The 18,042-nt window shown below is 36.0% G+C and overlaps 2 protein-coding genes across 5 annotated transcripts; one reads left to right on the top strand and one right to left on the bottom strand.

Annotated features, from left to right (window-relative positions):
* Positions 1-536: 536 nt before the first annotated feature.
* LOC133723798 (protein-tyrosine-phosphatase PTP1-like) lies at positions 537-3,056 on the bottom strand. Of its 2 annotated transcripts, none has more exons than XM_062150663.1 (2): positions 1,912-3,056; positions 537-1,806 (listed from the first exon to the last, which is right to left on the bottom strand). In XM_062150663.1, the coding sequence occupies exon 2, from the start codon at positions 1,749-1,751 to the stop codon at positions 690-692; it is 1,062 nt and encodes a 353-aa protein (XP_062006647.1). In that variant the 5' UTR covers positions 1,752-1,806; positions 1,912-3,056; the 3' UTR covers positions 537-689. The 2 variants fall into 2 exon arrangements, with proteins under 2 accessions (XP_062006647.1, XP_062006648.1); XM_062150664.1 differs by having other exon boundaries at positions 537-1,799.
* Positions 3,057-6,747: 3,691 nt separating this feature from the next.
* LOC133719900 (uncharacterized) lies at positions 6,748-15,408 on the top strand. Of its 3 annotated transcripts, none has more exons than XM_062146091.1 (8): positions 9,773-12,422; positions 12,555-12,609; positions 12,906-12,970; positions 13,465-13,858; positions 13,975-14,205; positions 14,287-14,379; positions 14,477-14,581; positions 14,672-15,408. In XM_062146091.1, the coding sequence occupies exons 4-8, from the start codon at positions 13,466-13,468 to the stop codon at positions 15,197-15,199; spliced, it is 1,350 nt and encodes a 449-aa protein (XP_062002075.1). In that variant the 5' UTR covers positions 9,773-12,422; positions 12,555-12,609; positions 12,906-12,970; position 13,465; the 3' UTR covers positions 15,200-15,408. The 3 variants fall into 3 exon arrangements, 2 of the variants coding, with proteins under 2 accessions (XP_062002075.1, XP_062002074.1); XM_062146090.1 differs by having other exon boundaries at positions 9,774-12,422; positions 12,906-12,941; XR_009851535.1 differs by lacking the exons at positions 13,465-13,858; positions 13,975-14,205; positions 14,287-14,379; positions 14,477-14,581; positions 14,672-15,408 and having other exon boundaries at positions 6,748-12,422; positions 12,906-12,942.
* The last annotated feature ends 2,634 nt before the right edge of the window (positions 15,409-18,042 follow it).

The following is an 18,042-nucleotide window of genomic DNA, read 5'->3' as shown; positions in this document are numbered from 1 at the left end:
TGAATGATCATTGGAGAGAGAGTTTCTTTTGATTCCCTCAATGCTTTTAGTTTCGACTTTTTTGGTTTAAGATGTAACAAGGGTTTCAACTTTCAAATTACTAAAAATAAATAAGCTATGAGAGAAAGACATTTAAGATTGGTAGTACTAATTTTGTTGTGGATTAAGTTTGGTGAGCTGGTCTATTTCTGAAAGTGGGAAGCTTTGACGAAAGGTTGGAGACAAGAAAGAAACGTTTATAGGAAAATGATACATCACCAAAAGCGTTATATTTCTTTTAGGCAAAGCTAGGAAAAAAAAAAAAAAGTTTAATAGTAACCGTATAAAAATTTACATTTGCTTTTACTTCACAGAACACCAAACACATGAATCATCCACTAACTTTCACAAAGATTGACTCGGAGCTTGAACCAATACTTCAAGCAAATCTCCAATTTGGACAAACCCCATGTCTGTTTAGAATTGTGAGAATACAAGGCATTCATGCTCATCCTATCAGATAATGAGATAATGCAATGGAATGTTAACATAAAAGATAATGAAAGCACTCATTCGGATATAAACATAACTGATTCATAAATTTTGCTTGAATCAATAAAGAAATTAGCAATGGCTTAAAACCTGTAAAACAAAAATTGTTTACTAGGATAGTAATGACAGTTAGCAATGTAGCATCAACTGATCCAGCACTATTCTTCATCTTGATGATCCGAGATGAGTTCTTCCAATTCATCGATGATCGCAGAATAACAGAACCAATATTGCTTCAGCGTCTGGACCATTCCATCTCGCTGAGACCTGAATGTGGCAACTGTATCAGCAACATCTAAAGCAGACATGTCCCCAGAAAGAATTCTCTTCATCGTATCATGAATTGTGCAGTATGTTCCAGTTCTCCCAATACCTGCACTACAGTGCACCACAATCGGGCCAGCCTCCGGTGGTGCCACTTGATATATCAATCCTTTCAATATTTCGCGAACAGCAACCGTGTCCGTGGGAACTCCATGGTCAGGCCATTCAGGATACTGAATATGCAAAACCGACACTGGTGGCTCCTCAGAGTTCTCCTTATGCTTGACCTCCAAAAGCCGCAACACTAATGGAGAATTAGTGTCACTACTTCTCATCCACTTAGTGACTATACACACATTCCCAAATTCTCTCTCGTCTTCTGCCTGAAAATAATCTCCACATGTATCCATGTCCAAGCAAGTAAGCATAATCACAACAGAGCAACGGTACTGGATCACCATCTCCCAGAAATCCTCATACGTATTCGGAAGTGGACCTTGTGTTGCAATAAACCGAGACGAACTTGTGGTGATGAAGCTGGCATTGATGTAGTCCCTTCCACTTTTGGATGAGTCCTTCAGAACAACCCTGTTTTGGTCATATGGCACAATATTATCGTAGCGGTTCTTCCTCCAATTGACACTGCTGAGAGCCACATTGCAAGTCTTCTCCTTCCTAGTTTCAGCTCTCCCCTTATTTATCTTACGAAACTCCTCTATAATCTGCCGAGGCTCGTCGAGCTTGTCTTGGAAGAATTTGAGAGCCTGGGAGCAATACTTGTACTGATCCCGGGTTAGGACTACTCTCCGCCGAGAATCGGCCAAGAATTCCGAGAATAGGTGGGATTTTTCTGAGGGGCAGCAATCCAGTTTTTGAGATTTTTGTCTTCTCACATCAACAACGTCATGATCATCCTTTCTCCTCTTGCTTCTCTTAGTCCTCTTGATCTTTGGCATCTCTAGATAGTCTTGATTTCTTGTATCGAAAATTAAGAGAAACAGACCCTAAACCCTAAACCCAGGTCAGTAAAGGACTAAAGGTAGGGGTTTTAGTTTCTAGTGAACAAGTATAAGCTTGATTAATCTAGGAAAAGCGAAACACGAACCGAAAATTTACCTCTCTAAAACCTTCAGAGATGGGTAATGTTGATTGAGGTTTTGAACCCGACTCTAGGGTTTGGCGAGGTTTTGGATTTGGGGCAGAAAGAGAGCAGGGGATTTTGATTTGGACGGAACCCCAACTCGAATTTGGGGATTGTGTTCGGGTTGGAATAGCGGGGAATTTTATATAGGGAGACAATAGACTGGAGATTAATAGATGGACTGTCCGACTGTAGTGTTGGCCTTGTTTACATGTGATGTTGGCCCACTTTTTGGGCCTTGGCTAAAGACGTCCATATATATATATATATATATATATATATACTATTATTAAGAGGAGAGAGATTGCTCTTCAAAACTGAAAAATTTGATGAATATAACCCTCTAATATTAAAAAACTTTAGAAATTGAAATAACCAACAGGGACAATAATGTCAATTTAAAAAAAAAATTAAATTCTTTAAAATAAAATAAATAATAGTTATTATTGTAGAAAACTGCTTTGATTAAGAAACTACCCACTTCCTTTGATAAAAAAAAAAAAACACCCACACACATAGAGTGTGGGCACATGCTAGTATATATATATATATCATGCAAGCAATGCTGAGATATATATGTTTTCCCAACTTTTCCACAATCAAGGAACTTTCTCCAAATATTCTCAAAAAAAAAAAAAGGAACTTTCTCCAAAAAAAATAGAAATTGACCGAGATCATCATCTGTGGATTTAGCACGATTTTTTTTTTGTTGAATCTTAAATGTTCTTATTTTGTTCCAAAAATATATCCACTCTTAAATCATGATTTTTACCAAATTCTACAATTGATGAAACTCAAAATTGTCAAATTCTGAATACTGAAAAACTTGTAAAATATAATCGGGTATTGTTCTATTTTTTTCTTTTGTTTTTTGTTTGTTTGTTAAAGAAACGAGAACAGTGGTATAAATCTGTGATCTTACACTCATCCATGATAGCGTTCCCTTTCCGATCAGAATGTCAGAACCAATGATTCGCATAAGAGCTATTGAGCCTATTTGAAAAATCATCATTAATGGAGACACAATTCATTGCTTCAGAGCCTCCAAACAAGCTATTATTTGAATACTTTTATAAACTTTGCTGTGATTAAAATGCTAAGAAATTGTTTCAGAACTCTTATTAAGGCCATCTCCAACCCAAAGGGCTAAAAATGGCCCTGGGGCTAAATTTTAGCCCTAAATTCTGTACTATTCATTGATCTGACATCAACCGTCTCCAACTCGTCAAGGCTAAATTATAGCCCTAAAATATATTTTAACATTTTGGATTGGTTATATATATATATATGTGCTTATTTTTTAAAGTCAATTGACTTATAGTAATTGAAATAAATTATATGATAAAAAATATTTTTTCGGTTGTATTTTTTTTTTTAAAGATAATTAAAAATATCTTTAGCTAATGTTGAAATGAAATAAAACTGCAATAGAATTTTTAATATTTATTTTATTCATGACATAAGCATTTAAAAGTTACACAACAAAGTAAGACAAGGAAAAATTATTAATAAAAGATAAAAGTTACAAGCAAAATTTATTCATAATAAATAAAAGTTACAAGCAAAATTTATTCATAATAAATAAAAGTTACAAGGAATTTTTAATAGATTATAACAATTTATTTGGGCAACATTAATTACTCATCCGAGTCATTGAATGACATTTCCGGGCGGTACTCATTTGACGTCGAACCGGATGACGGAAACAACTCACGGCGCCGAATTTTCTCCATTATCTCCCTTTTCTTTCCGTCATAATACTCTTTACTCAAAGGCTATTATTTTTTTCAAACCAACGGCAAAAAAAAAAAAAAAAAAAAGCAACGGCTAGCTGACGTCAGCAACTAGCCGTCGCTGACGTCATGCATATGTCACACAGCACTACACGGGTGGGCCTCCCATTTCTGATCCATTTGGCCCTAAGGGCTAAAGTGCTATCCTAAAGGCTATATTTAGCCCTTGGGTTGGCCTTTTGGCCCTCAAAAATGGCACTTTACCCCTTAGCCTCATGGGTTGGAGAAAGAAAGGGCTATTTTTTGGCCCTTTGGCACTTTGGCCTCTTGGGTTGGAGAAGGCCTAAGTTCTCAGTCTAGACTTTGTTTAAGGTTTCGTTGGAAGATGAGAGTTTTTGGGTGAGAGAAGGTGGTTTTTGTTTTTTTTTTTTTTGGTTTTCTGGAGGTGTAATGAGTGAATTAGAGGTATAATAAGTAATTTATTTTTTCTGTATATGAGTTATTCATAAGGTTTATTTTTGAAATTCAAAAGAAAGTCTAATGAGCAAAGATTTGTATTTAAAAGCGAAAAGGAGGTGTATAGAGTATGAGAGGTCAGATGAGCAAATTTAAAGGTCCCAATAGAAACTCTCATTCTCTATGAAAAAAAACCCATCAAAGAACTAACAGTACCTATCAACATTGTAAAGTGACTGCCCCCTTCGCCAAAGATTGGATAACAACCATTAACCAACAATCAATATCCCAAACTCACCACAAACAAATATCCCATAACTAAATTGATTCTCATGCCTTTTGGCGAGGATCAAGCTCAAATGCCTCGTCAAATTCTGCTACATGCCCTGCAACATCACCCTTGACAATAACAAAGCTTTTAACTTTCAATTCCAAAACAAAGTTATGAACTTTAGTTTACAACACTGACTTCAATCCAAGAATGCACAAAGACACAAAACCTTATGAAATGTAGTGCAATTAACTATGATGTAGCTTGGAGAATCAGTTGAAGCATGTTTGCATTTCAATCGACAGACTCTTCACTCGAACAATGAAACAACTCTAGCTTAAACCTACTACTCCAGATTTTGTATTAGGAATACTAAAATACAACATGCGGCGTATCGCCAAGCATAAAACAACACTCTTTCTGTACGGGTACATCGGAAACAGAGCTTCCTACTTGAAGCAGTTCAGACTCGGCCATGCCGAGATGCGCCCTCAAACAGAGCTTCTTTATGCTAGTGTATTATATTTGACAAGTAACCATCATCTACCGCACTAAATCAATCAGCAAGCACGGACCCCCGTCCGCCCGATCACCTTCTCTACTAACCCTGAGCTAAGCAGTAATAGACATTTCTCTTTGTTCGTTGGATAAGATCATGACTCGATGTAAGTCCACTAGATTCACTCTTTATCCGCCAAATTTCGCTACATATGTGGAATCAGTGCTCTGGATTAATCTGCGAGATTTATAATTTAGGTTCGATTTGAAACATGTTCCTAAAGAAAATCTTAGAGAAGGGAGGAGAAGGCAGACACTATCTCTCGAGAGTTCTCTCTTCTTCTCTACTCGTGTTGTCGCCTTTGCGACACATATGTCGGGCCACTGGTCGATTTAGGTGCCCATAGTTTTTGTCGAAGTGGTGATCTGATTTTGATGTGGTTCTTCTACGCAATCACCCATGACAGAGGTTTCAGTAATGTTACGCTCATCCATGATAATGTTCCATTTCCAATCAGAATGTCAGAACCAATGATTCGCATAAGAGCTATTGAACCTATTTGAAAAATCGTCATTAATGGAGACAATTGATTGCTTCAGAGCCTCCAAACAAGGTATTATTTGAATACTTGTATGAACTTTGCTGTTGATTAAAATGCTAAGAAATTGTTTCAGAACTCTTATTAAAGTTCTTAGTCTAGATCTTTAAGGTTTGGTCGATGGATGAGAGTTTTTGGGTGGGAGAAGTTCTTTTTTTTTTTTTTTTTTTTTTGTATTCTGGATGTGTAGTGAGTGATTAGAGGTATAGTGAGTAATTTATTGTTCCGTACGATCAGCAAGGGAACTAGACTTATAATAGTGTAATGTTTATGAAGCAAGGATATAAAGTTGTCTTTCATCAGGTTTGTTCTGCAAATATTGCTGAAAGCTTGATAGTCAGCAATCACACATACAAAAACTTGGTTTCGGCCAGTAATCTCCCAGCATTTGCTCATCATCGAAAGTTTCAAAGTTTCAAACCAGGGTTTAATAACTGTACTGACTAAAAAATTTGCAAATCTTCATTTTGTTAGAAGATTAATTTTGTATCCTTGAAGTGTCTTATTGAGGAAAATGTTCTGAAGTTTCTTAAACGGTTCTGCACCTTGTATAGTAAAAGAATATATATATATACACACACACACACACACACACGAGTACATAAACAACGTTGAGCGATTCCAATCAAAATCCTGTAGAAATTTAAAAATGATCTAAAAGCATGAGTTTTTCAACATGAAAACATGAAGCAGGAGGTTTGCAGTCAATTATTGGACTCAACATTGTGAACCACACGTCCACACAACTAGCTCAGACAAGAAATTGTTTATCTCGCCATAAGTTTTATGAATGACCAGTCGTTGATCTCGGTCAACCTGCATACATTTACTGTGTAGGTTGTCCGAGATCAATGACCGGTTATTCATAAAGCCTATGGCGTCATGGTAATGTTGCATTTTAACCAAAAACTAATTGTCAAGAACTCCGCAGATTGGCATGCCTTTGGGCAAGAAATTCTCATAGTCAACATACATGTGTTCTTGATCGCTTTCACCACCCACCGTCTAAACTAGGAGCTTTTTAATGGCCTTGCTCAACCAATTCAGGACGCCGAGTCGCCTTCTACAAGTTGGCCAGAGTTTTTATGGCCCCCAAGATGAAGACTCGATCGGTGTTTCGAACTGGTTAAGCATGGCCATCTGAAATTAGAGTTCAGTCGGATAGGATCATACCAAGAGGCAGTGAGGGCGATCAAGGACAACACGTGCGAGTTGATGAAGAGGCTGAGGGGATGATTCTTCAACTGACACTACTAGAAATATGGCTACTAGCCACCCCCCTTTTGGATACACTTTGTTAGCCGTGTCATTTGATATAGCAAATGACACCCTTTTGTATTTGTGGTATTATTTGTTTTATGAGTACTGATAACTGTGACAAAATAAAAAAGCATAATCGACAAAATGCTTTACAAAAAATACAAATTTGGATAAACACAAATATCCGTATTCATTGCTAAATAAAGAGCTAAATTAATGTATTATTATTTAATATTCAGATAAACATTTTATATACATACGGTTAAGGGTGTGAAGTAATGTTAACAAACCACTCTTTTACATTTAATTTATTCAAATTTACAAATTAATCATCCCTTGTTTGCAACAGTATTGGAAATACGCCAAAATATATTATTTTTTAACATTTTTTCTATTTATTAGAGCTTTTCCTATTAATAATTAATTTATCCAAATTTACAAGCTAATCATTCCTTGTTTGCAGCAGTATTGGAAATACGCCAACAATAATATTTTCTATTTAAAATTTTATTAAAGCTTTTCCTATTATTAATTTAATACACATACTTGGAAATTAACTACACATATATATAGGTACTCAATGCACTACCATTTTTTGCACACTAGTATCCGTATTCATAGTTCATTAGCCATGGATTTATGTATGAAGGCATAGCAAAATCTAGTTGACTTTTTGTGCCGTTTTAAGACAATAAATTTACATTTATATATGTTCCATATATAAGAATTAAACATATCCAATATGAAACCGTAGTTGATGTTGATGTTGATAAGAATTAATAAGAATTAAACACGGAAACCGTAGTTGATGTTGATTAACACATAAAACAGTATCGAATATGATTTCTATTTACGTATGAAAAGGATTTCAATATCCAACGTGTTAAGGAGTTCTTTTATCATTCTTCTATTTGCAGAACTAATATTTAAGCAACTAAAAAGAAGTATTTTCACTATTCAGAATACAATTGAGTTGAAAAGAAGAACTCCCATCAGCAGGTATTTTTTCTAGTATCGATCGTCTTCAAGTTTTTACTATTCTATATATATATATATCCCCTGATACTTAATTTTTTTGTTGAACAGTATGGACAAGGAATGGATATTTTCAGATAAAAACAGTGACGAATACAATACTGGGTTGCGTGCATTCATCAATCATGCCTTACAACATGCTTCTTTTAAGGGTCAAATCAAGTGCCCATGTAGTAAATGTCATAATACCTACTACAAATCTCCTGCAGTTGTTGAAGAGCATCTCTTTATGGATGGCATGGATCCGAAATATGTGAACAATCCTTGGACCGAGCACGGTGAACGCTTACCAGTTGCAGTTGATCCTAATTTGCCAGGATCTTCAGAACCTCAACCAGATTTTAATCCATCAGGACCGTCATCATCTCAGGCAAATTTTGATGTGCAAGATATGTTGCATGATATATTTGGCGTGTATGAAGAAGAAGATAATTGGGAAGCACCAGGGCCTACTGAAGGTCCATCCATGCCCCATGGCCCTAGCCCCGATGTAGAAAGATTCTACCGGCTTATAGATGATGCTGATACTGAATTATACCCGGGTGCAGGGAAGAAGATGTTTGATTTCTTGATAAAGTTGTATCAGTTAAAAGCATTGCATAGTTGGAGTGATGTGTCGTTCACAAAGTTGCTTGAATTGTTAAAAGCCTATTTGCCTCCGGGGGAAACTCTTCCTGCTTCGTTTTATTTGACAAAAAAAATTTATTAAAGATCTCGGGCTGACATACCAAAAGATCGATGCATGTCCTAATGATTGTATGTTATATCGAAAAGATCATGCTTCAGACACAGTTTGTCATGTGTGTGGAACTAGTAGGTATAAAAAGGACACATCTGCTGACGCGACATCCAGTAAGAAGACAGCTGCTAAGATTCTGCGTTACTTTCCATTAGGGCCAAGACTTCAAAGGCTGTATATGTCTCGCCACACCTCAGAATTTATGGTTTGGCATTCCGAAAAGAGACCACGAGATGGGGTCCTCCGCCATCCAGCTGATTCTCTTGCTTGGGCAGAATTAGACAAAATTGACTATGATTTTGGCTCAGAGGGTCGAAATGTTCGTTTGGGTCTAGCCAGTGATGGATTCAACCCTTTTGGTATGATGAGCTTGTCCCATAGTACCTGGCCTGTTATAGTTACTGTTTACAATCTTCCTCCTTGGTTATGCATGAAAAGACCGTACATGATGTTATCTCTGCTTATACCAGGCCCTAAAAGTCCTGGAGTTGACATAGATGTGTACCTGCAACCGTTGGTAGACGAATTGAAAGAGTTATGGACAGAAGGAATTCCTACATATGACGCATATAAGAAAGAGATTTTTCAGATGAGGGCTGCATTATTGTGGACTATAAATGATTTTCCTGCATATGCCATGTTGTCTGGATATAGCACAAAGGGGTCAAAAGCTTGCTCGACTTGTGGTGAGGAGACTGATTATTTGACGTTGCATCATGGAAAGAAAGAAATCTACATGGGGCATCGAAAGTGGCTTCCGAATGACCATATTTTTCGTACATGGCGCAGTAACTTCAATGGATCAACTGAATATCGTAGACCACCCAAACCAATGACTGGGTTAGATTGCTTGGAGGCAACTAATACATTGACATTCCAACTTGGAAAGGGAAAGGAAAACGGGTCCACTCGTAAAAGAAAACGAGTTCAAAATAATGATAACACAGAGTACACAGGGCCGTGGAGGAAGCAAAGTGTTTTCTTTCAGCTGCCTTATTGGAAGAACTTATTACTGCGTCATAATTTAGATGTCATGCATGTTGAGAAGAATGTTACAGATAGTGTCATTGGGACTTTATTAGGAATTGATGGGAAAAACAAAGACAGCTTAAAGGCCCGCCTTGACATGGTTCTAATAGGTATTAAGCATTCACTACATCCTCAGCCACGTGGTGGCCGAACATGGTTGCCTCCAGCGAAATACACCTTATCCAATGATGAGAAGACATTAATATGCAAAATATTTGAATCGGTTCGGGTTTCTGATGGATTTTCATCAAATATTCGTAGATGTGTAAGAATCGCTGAAAGAAAATTAGTTGGTCTTAAAAGTCATGATTGTCACATAATCATGCAATATCTACTTCCAGTGGCTATTCGTCATGCTCTACAACCAGACATAGCTAAGGTGTTATTGGAGCTCAGTGCATTTTTCAGGCAATTATGCACTAAAGTTGGTACAGTAGACCATTTTCGTGATTTGTCCAATCGGATTGCTGAAACACTTTGCAAATTAGAGATGTTAATGCCACCATCTTTTTTTGACATCATGGTACACCTTCTGATACACTTGGCAGATGAAGCAGCAATTGCAGGGCCTGTACAATTTCGATGGATGTACCCAATTGAAAGGTATGTCTGATATTTTATTTAAATTAATTAATTAAACGTTTATCTATTATTATTGTCGATTTTTTTTTGTTTAATAATTATTGTCGTTGTTGTCTACTTACATGATTGTACAATCATTCGTTTGTACAAGTAGTTATATAAGAGGAAAAGGAATTAAACAATGACTCCTAATCTTGTCTTCATTCGTTTGTACAAGTAGTTACATAAGAGGAAAAGGAATTAAACAATGACTCCTAATCTTATACAGGGAAAAACTCCTTCTCCTTTTATATAACTAATTTATATATAAAATAATTAAACAATGACTACGTACACCATTAATATTGTCTGTGCTTGTTAATCAAAGAAAATCATTTCATGATTACATCATTAATTATATTTTTGAAGATTTTTGTTAGACTATCTTTAAAGTTATATTCATTATATGGTATAGTTAACCACGACTCATGTTGATATTATCAATGGAAATTTTTTGAGCCAGGTACCTACATGACTTAAAAAAATATGTACGCAATCGGAGTCAGCCTGAGGGAAGCATTGCAGAGGGTTACATAATTGAGGAATGTCTATCATTTTGTACTATGTATTTGTCAGATGGGGTCGAGTCAAAGAGAACGAGGATTGGTCGTAATGCTGATGACCCGGATATTGTTCCTCATGTAGGGTTACCATTATTTTTTAAAAGGGGACGGTCAATAGAATCTGGACATGAGTTTAGACTCCCTGATGCTGAATGGATACGTCTGCACACACACGTGTTAATCAATTGCCCTCAGATCAAGCAACATCTACAGTAAGTCATTTTTTCATTCTTGTGATGATGTCACTAATAAATTTCTTTCATATATCACTAATCGACGACGTATGTTTGAAATTGTTAGGGATCATGTAGCAAAGACTCAACGAACTAGGCATAGACGTACATCTTTGATGGAGGCCGAAAAACAAGCGAACGAGTCATTTTGGAAATATTTTCAAGACTTGGTAGGATTTTGTCCAATTAATATATCTCTTTTTATCACTTATTTCATGTCTGACATATAAACCATCATATGTCAATGGTACAGATAGAGGAAAAAGTACAACGAAAAGAAGATGTCGATCCAGACATTCGAGCTTTAGCTATAGGACCAAGTAAAGATGCAAGGCGATTTAACAAGTACATCATGAATGGTTTTCGCTTTTTTGTCAAATCTATTGACGCAAAATCAAAGACTCAAAACTGTGGTGTTTTTGTTAAAGCTGAGGTCAGTAGCTATGCTAGAGCAGGAGATCACAGACCAAGGGACGGTGTAAAAGACTACTATGGTGTACTGACAGACATTATTGAGCTAGACTACCACCATGGTCGAAAAGTCTTATTATTTGATTGTGATTGGGCAGATAATAGAGTCCGCAATAGAGCTGTTAAAATGGATGAATATGGCTTCATTTTGGTAAACTTTGATCATCTACTTCCTAAGCCAGACACTCTCATTCTTGCTTCACAAGCCGTGCAATTTTTCTATATTCAAGACCCAACTCAACCGGCTTGGCACACGGTGATTCGAACCCGACCCAGAGATTTGTTTGATATGGGCACAGACATAGAACCCGAGCCGTATGACGCCCAAAATTTGGTTAATAACGATGACGGAATAACAAGAACAGATGTTGATGGTGTTTTAGTGGATGGGGTGATCGAATAAATTCGAAATCATTGTTTTATTTTATATTCATAAATTTTTTGTTTTTCTTTTTGCTTGTATTAGCTGAACCACACATTAATATTTTGTTTATTTTCTTTTGGTTATAATATTTTGTTTAATTTCTTACGGTGGCCTAATTTCTTACGGTGCCCTAGTTTTTTGCTTATATTAGTTTGTTAATTGTCATCCTATACTATGATTCTATCCAATAAATTTTATTCTCAATTAAAAAAAAAAACTCTTTACGGTGGCTTTAGAATAAAAATTCTATTTTATTTAATCATCCAATGACTTTATATATATAATCATATTAATTCCAGATTGAATTATCCATAGTATCGATCAGCATGTGAACTGGAGTAGTCCTTATCAACTTCTGTTTCTTCTATTTCCCGCTTGTACGCCCAAAATGAAAAAAAAGAAAAAACAAGAACACGAAGGAGAGTGGGAATACAAGGAATTTAGGCGGGACGATTGGCGCCTGATAAGAGCCCCAATCCCTCAAACCTCGCTAATCGATTAGATTAAAAGGGCGTTCTTCTCTTCACTGACCAAGGAAGCAGCGGGAAGTAGAGGTTTGGCTACTGCTCTTCTCTTAAACCCGAATTTGTTCATGTTCCCTCTCGTGCACTTGTCTTCCTTTTTTGACTGATTTTGGGTATGTCTTGCGCTTAATCGCTTATGATCAATCTTTGTTTGTTTTGCAGGGTTTGCGGAATCGACACGGCTGGGTTTTTAGGAAGCGGGTTCATGTGCTTTTAGGTAGTATTTTTTACTTCCAAGTGCCAATTTTGGTCTTATCGTGCTTGGGAATAACGTCTTTGGGTCCTCTACATGTGGGTTGTTCTTGCTTGGTTTTTTCTTCTTGCTATTCTTAGCATTTACGGGTTTTCATGAAAATGCATGTGCTTGTTTTGTATGAGATAGTTTTCTATGTTGTTTGAGACTATTTTTTGGGGTTATGTTCTTGTACTGAGATTTTCAATTCCATTTTTAGACTTGGAAATCTTGGTAGGAGCTATAGTGTTCTTAAGCAATTTATTCTGTTGTCTTTGCAGGCATCGAATTAAAAGACAAAATCACCTACTTAGCAGGTATGAACCTTGCTTTGATCTTTGTAAAGGTATTTTTTCATGCCAGAGATTTGAAAGCATCTTTTAATACAAATAAGTTGTACAGTATAAGGAGTTAATTTGCGTGTTTGAGGGGGAAAAGTCAGTAACTTATGATTAAATAGTATGCTTGATTTCAGCATATCAAATTGTTCGGTTTATGGTTTAGTAGTTTATGTACTCTGATAATATCTAAATTCGAATGAATTAGTGCCAAAGCAATATGCTTTGTTCTAGCTAGAAGTAATTTATGGTTCGATTCTGATTTGTTCAATTCTTTAACGTCTTGCAACTTAACTATATTACTATTTTCATGGTATATGTTTCTGCTATGACATAAATAGCAAGGTTATGCGTCCCCATTACTCTCGTTGTCCCATCACTCTCAGATTTGATGATTTGGGGTTCTGTTCTTGATAGGAGTTATAGTGTTCTTAATCAATTTATTCTCTCGTCTTTTCAGTTCATTCCTTGATATTTATTCTAATGCAAGATTAAATGTCAGGATGAGTTACTTTATTGATAGTGGAGGTGACCACGAAGAAAACACTGGGTATGACGACGAAAATATTGGGTATGACGATAGTGAGACACAAGATATCGGCGGTATGTTTCAACAGCAAGCAATGTCTCCCAACAATGACAATGGTTTATCAGAGACCCCTACGATAACAAAGAGACAAAGAGGCCCAAACCAAAAAAATTGGGCATTGGAGGGACCAGAAAAATTGTTGTGGAACCGCTTTGGGCTTCCTAAGGGTCCGCGGAAAAAGGTAGCAAGATTTTCCAGATATTTGGGCATTTTAGCAAAAGATTGTTCATTATTTCCAATTAGCGAACCTGATTTTCGCAAGTTCAACAAAAGTGACAACTATGAAAGGGCTTGGAATCGCGTAAAGGTAAATATAAAATGTTTCAAATTTTCTCATTCCATTGCTCGCATGTGCATTATTATGTTTTAGTTCTCCTTATATTGTCATGATGTTTGAGAAATTATTGTTAACAATTTTTGTAGGAAACTCTTGACTTGACACACCCACGAGTTGCTTGTTTGGAAAGTAAAATCAGGGAAAAGGTCAGGAGTAAGTTGAATGAACGCTGGAAGCATTGGAAGTCTGAGTTGAGCCAGAAATGGTATAAACCATTCAAGAATAGTCCCCTTAGGTTTCGCAAACCTGATGATGATCGTGTTGATGAGGACCAATGGAAAGTGTTTGTTGCAAACAACGACAAGAAGAAGCATCAGGTAATGAAAATATTGCTTTTCTTATTACCTTATTTAATTGCTTTATTCCTAATTAATGATTTTCATTTATGGATCACACAGAGGATGGTGACCATCAACAAGAGGAACCGGTCTCAAAAGAGAATGAATCAGTCAACAGGGACACGAACCTATGCTAGTGTGGCTCATGAATATGTAAGTTAGCCTATACTTTTACTCATTTTCCATTTTATTGACTACAAATTTTGATGTGTTATCTTTATATAATAAGTACCACCTTTGAATTGCACAGGAACTTCTACATGGTAAAGAGCCAGATAGATGGGAGTTGTTCAAATTAACACACCGAAAGGCAGGAACTCAAGAGCCAATTGATGCAGCAAGTGCAAAAGCAATTGTAAGCGCTATATGAAATATTAATGTTTATTTAACAAATACGAGACTAGTGTGATTCTTGAATTTATAATATAATATTTACATTTTGTAGGCGGATTTTGAAGAAGCCGAACAAAAGAGGCTAAGCATGAATGTTGACATCACTGCTCCAGAAATCCGTGAAGAGATGTATGCTGAGGTTCTTGGTAAGGAGAAGGGAAACCGAGTAAGGGGTCTTGGAGCTGGGGTCACTTGGGATGAAGTTCCTGGAATTCATGTGGAAGAGCGAGGTGTTTCAAAGGAAGTGCAACTCTTGCGAGAGCGATTAGAAGCACAAACCAAAGAGGCACAAGAGAGGGAAGCACGTCTGATGGATGAATTACAAAGGAAAATGGCCGAACAAACAAAAAAAATGGAAGAAATGTTTGAAGTAAGGTGTGTAGGCATGGCGGTCCAAAAAATGGGAGAGTTGTTTAAACAGTGTGGAATATCGGTGGATTCACAAGAAGATATGGAGCAAACAATGTCTCAATTTGCTCAGACCATTTCTCAAAGGCCGTCAAATGTGATTTTTTCCCCAAATGATGATGTTTACCGCCCCACATTGCCATTTGAATGTTCTGATATGCAGACGGATTGAAGACATTGCTTGAAGATTGTGGTCGCTCGTTCAACTCTATCGAAATTAGTTTGATATTACAATAAAGATTTTCGTATTAGTATTTCCATTTTCTAGTCATTTGAGATTTCGGACTAATTTTAACTCTTGTCTTTTGTTGGTTTAAAGTTTAAACTTTGTAGATTTTATTATAAATATATATTTTTTAGAATATTAATGTTTATGCCTCATTGTTAATATTATTTTTTAAATTCCGTGAAAATTAGAATTATTTGGATAGAATTTATTTATATTAAAATTAATGATTTTCATAATACTTTTTTAAATATAAAATTTAAACGATACCGATGTCGTAGTGTACCCATTTCTTAATACACATGGATAATTATCCGTAATTATCTATAAATTAATATTATACAAAAAATATAAATATTAAATAAAGTATAACATATTTTGTATACGTATAAAAGTATTTATGTATTTTGGTAAATATGAAAATAGAAAATAAAAGAAAATGAGGAGAGAGAAAGAAAATAAAAATTTATGCAGTAAAAAAGAAAAGAAAAATGGGAGATACTGAAGTCTTAAGCGTGGCTTTTGGTTAGTGGAACCTGCAATAGAGAATACCATTTTTCATTCCGTGGCTGCACCGTACCCAATGAGTTTTAGATACCCTTATTTGTATCATTTGAAGCAAAAGATACAGAAAAAAATCTGTATTCTATGAGCCTTTTGCTAGTAGTGTGAGGGGCGGTGAGTATAAATAGGAAGTTGGAGATGAATAAATAGACAAGCTAATCCTATTTTTTCTCAAGAGAAATGAAATTGATAGAGAGAGGGGGAGAGACGAGGACCATGATCTCGTGCATGGGAGTCAATTCCCTGCCCATACCATACCAAAAAAAAAAGTGAGAATTGATTCCCATACTTGTTTCAACTTTGGCCCATACTCTTGTACAAAGGAGCTTCAAAACCTCCAAAATTGTACAGACCACTACAATCTTCTTCATATAGCATGTGATGTGCAGACAGTACTCCGATCCATTGTCTCCTTCATCACTGCTAAGTAGTCAAAGCACTCCTACTCTCCTAGTACAACCAGGCATGGGAATTGTACTTGGCGTTTGAATTGGTCCAAGACGGTCCATAAACTGTATGGTAGCTCTCTAGGGTTTAAAAGATTATGTATCAGAACGTACCTTAGGAAATCTCAGGCCCATAAAAGAAAGCAGATTTGATGAGCTTTCTGCAATGAAAATAATTGTTGTTTTCTAGTGAACTGGATTTCAAAGTATGTCATCAAAGCTCTAAAAGAGGCATCCAAGAACAGAGATCGAGCAGAGGTTTGGTGCATGCATGAATGAATTTTATTTGCTTAATTATTTACTAATCATGAAGAGTTTCTACTTTAATCCAAACATTGGATTTGACTGTTAAAATTAGAGGCAGTATAACTTAATTTGCTTGTGAAATTGATATCAAGCTATAAGAATCTTATAGGAAAATGAGTATATTGCCAAGGCTAGCTTTCATTTGTTCTGGGCATAGCTATGTCATAATATGTCGATTACAACAATATGAGATCGATTCCTTCCTCCTTCTTCACCTCGACAATGAAGGTCTATAACGGTACATGAACATCAGAATACATGATGAACCAACTTTTGTCTAAGAATGACCGAGAGCTTCAATCGGAACTCCAATTTCAACAAAGACACTGAACTTTGGCAAGAGAGGCCATGTAATCATCAGATCTGAAATGAGAAGCGAAACTAGGTTTATAAAAAATCTGAACCGTTAATTGCTTTACTGAAGGGTTAATCTGTGGAAACAAAAGGTCTTCTGTCTCCTCTATTATTGAAATTGATGCTGTTGGTTGACAGCCATCTCATATGCAATTTACTAGCATCCTGTTGAACTTTTCACCTTCTATTTGCATATGCAAATCAGTCATGTAGTTTTTGGACTCGTGCATTTGGGAATAATTCAGCGGAACTTAAAACCCACAAAATATTTTGTTAATCCCTGAAATATCATTATTGGCAAAACTTTCCAACAAAAAAATCAATATATTTTAACGTGTCTGAAATATTTTGACTCGTGCATTTGGGAATAATTCAGCGGAACTTAAAACCCACAAAATGTTTTGTTAATCCATGAACTATCATTATTGGCAAAGCTTTCCAACAAAAAAATCAATATATTTTGACGTGTCTGAATTTGTAATATGATATTAGGGTAAAATAAGTAATTCAATAATCAACCAACTGTGTGGTATAGAGAACTGTACATGGGGTGCAAACAGTCAGCAGTCCATCTTAGTGTCAAATGACTCGAGCTAGTTGCCTCCCACGAAGGAAACTATACTATTCAAACAAGCAAGAATTTGAAAATAATATGGGTATACGATATGAAAGGGAAGAGGCTTAATCTTTTTGGTGTTGAGGCTGTATGAAATTAAACATTCATTTGGGCCATCCATTATAGTTTCATCACTCTTCCAAAATTCTAACGTCCCCTGAATGGTCACAACATAGGGTTCAAAGTCTAACTGTTTTTTCCAAAAAATATTCACACCATCGATATCGTCCATCACCCATATTCCAATGGACAGATACCCAGGTCTTCTACCTATGTTATAGTAGCCGAAAAGAACAATTAATTCTTTCCAAACTGCAAGGTGCATTTTATCATGAAATGCTACTGGCCCGTATAAAATATCGGGAAGCAATATATGATGAAATGCCTCGCCACCCGTATCATAAAATACAATTATTCCTCTTCACCCTTATCATAGCAATCTAGAAATTCCTTTCTTTGCTCATGACCCATCCAATAAAAAATTCCCTTAAAATAAAACGGAT

Source organism: Rosa rugosa, chromosome 7 (assembly GCF_958449725.1).
Source record: "Rosa rugosa chromosome 7, drRosRugo1.1, whole genome shotgun sequence".
Classification (NCBI taxonomy): domain Eukaryota; kingdom Viridiplantae; phylum Streptophyta; class Magnoliopsida; order Rosales; family Rosaceae; genus Rosa; species Rosa rugosa.
Note: the sequence above shows the minus strand (reverse complement) of the source record. Positions and strands in the feature narration are given on the sequence as shown.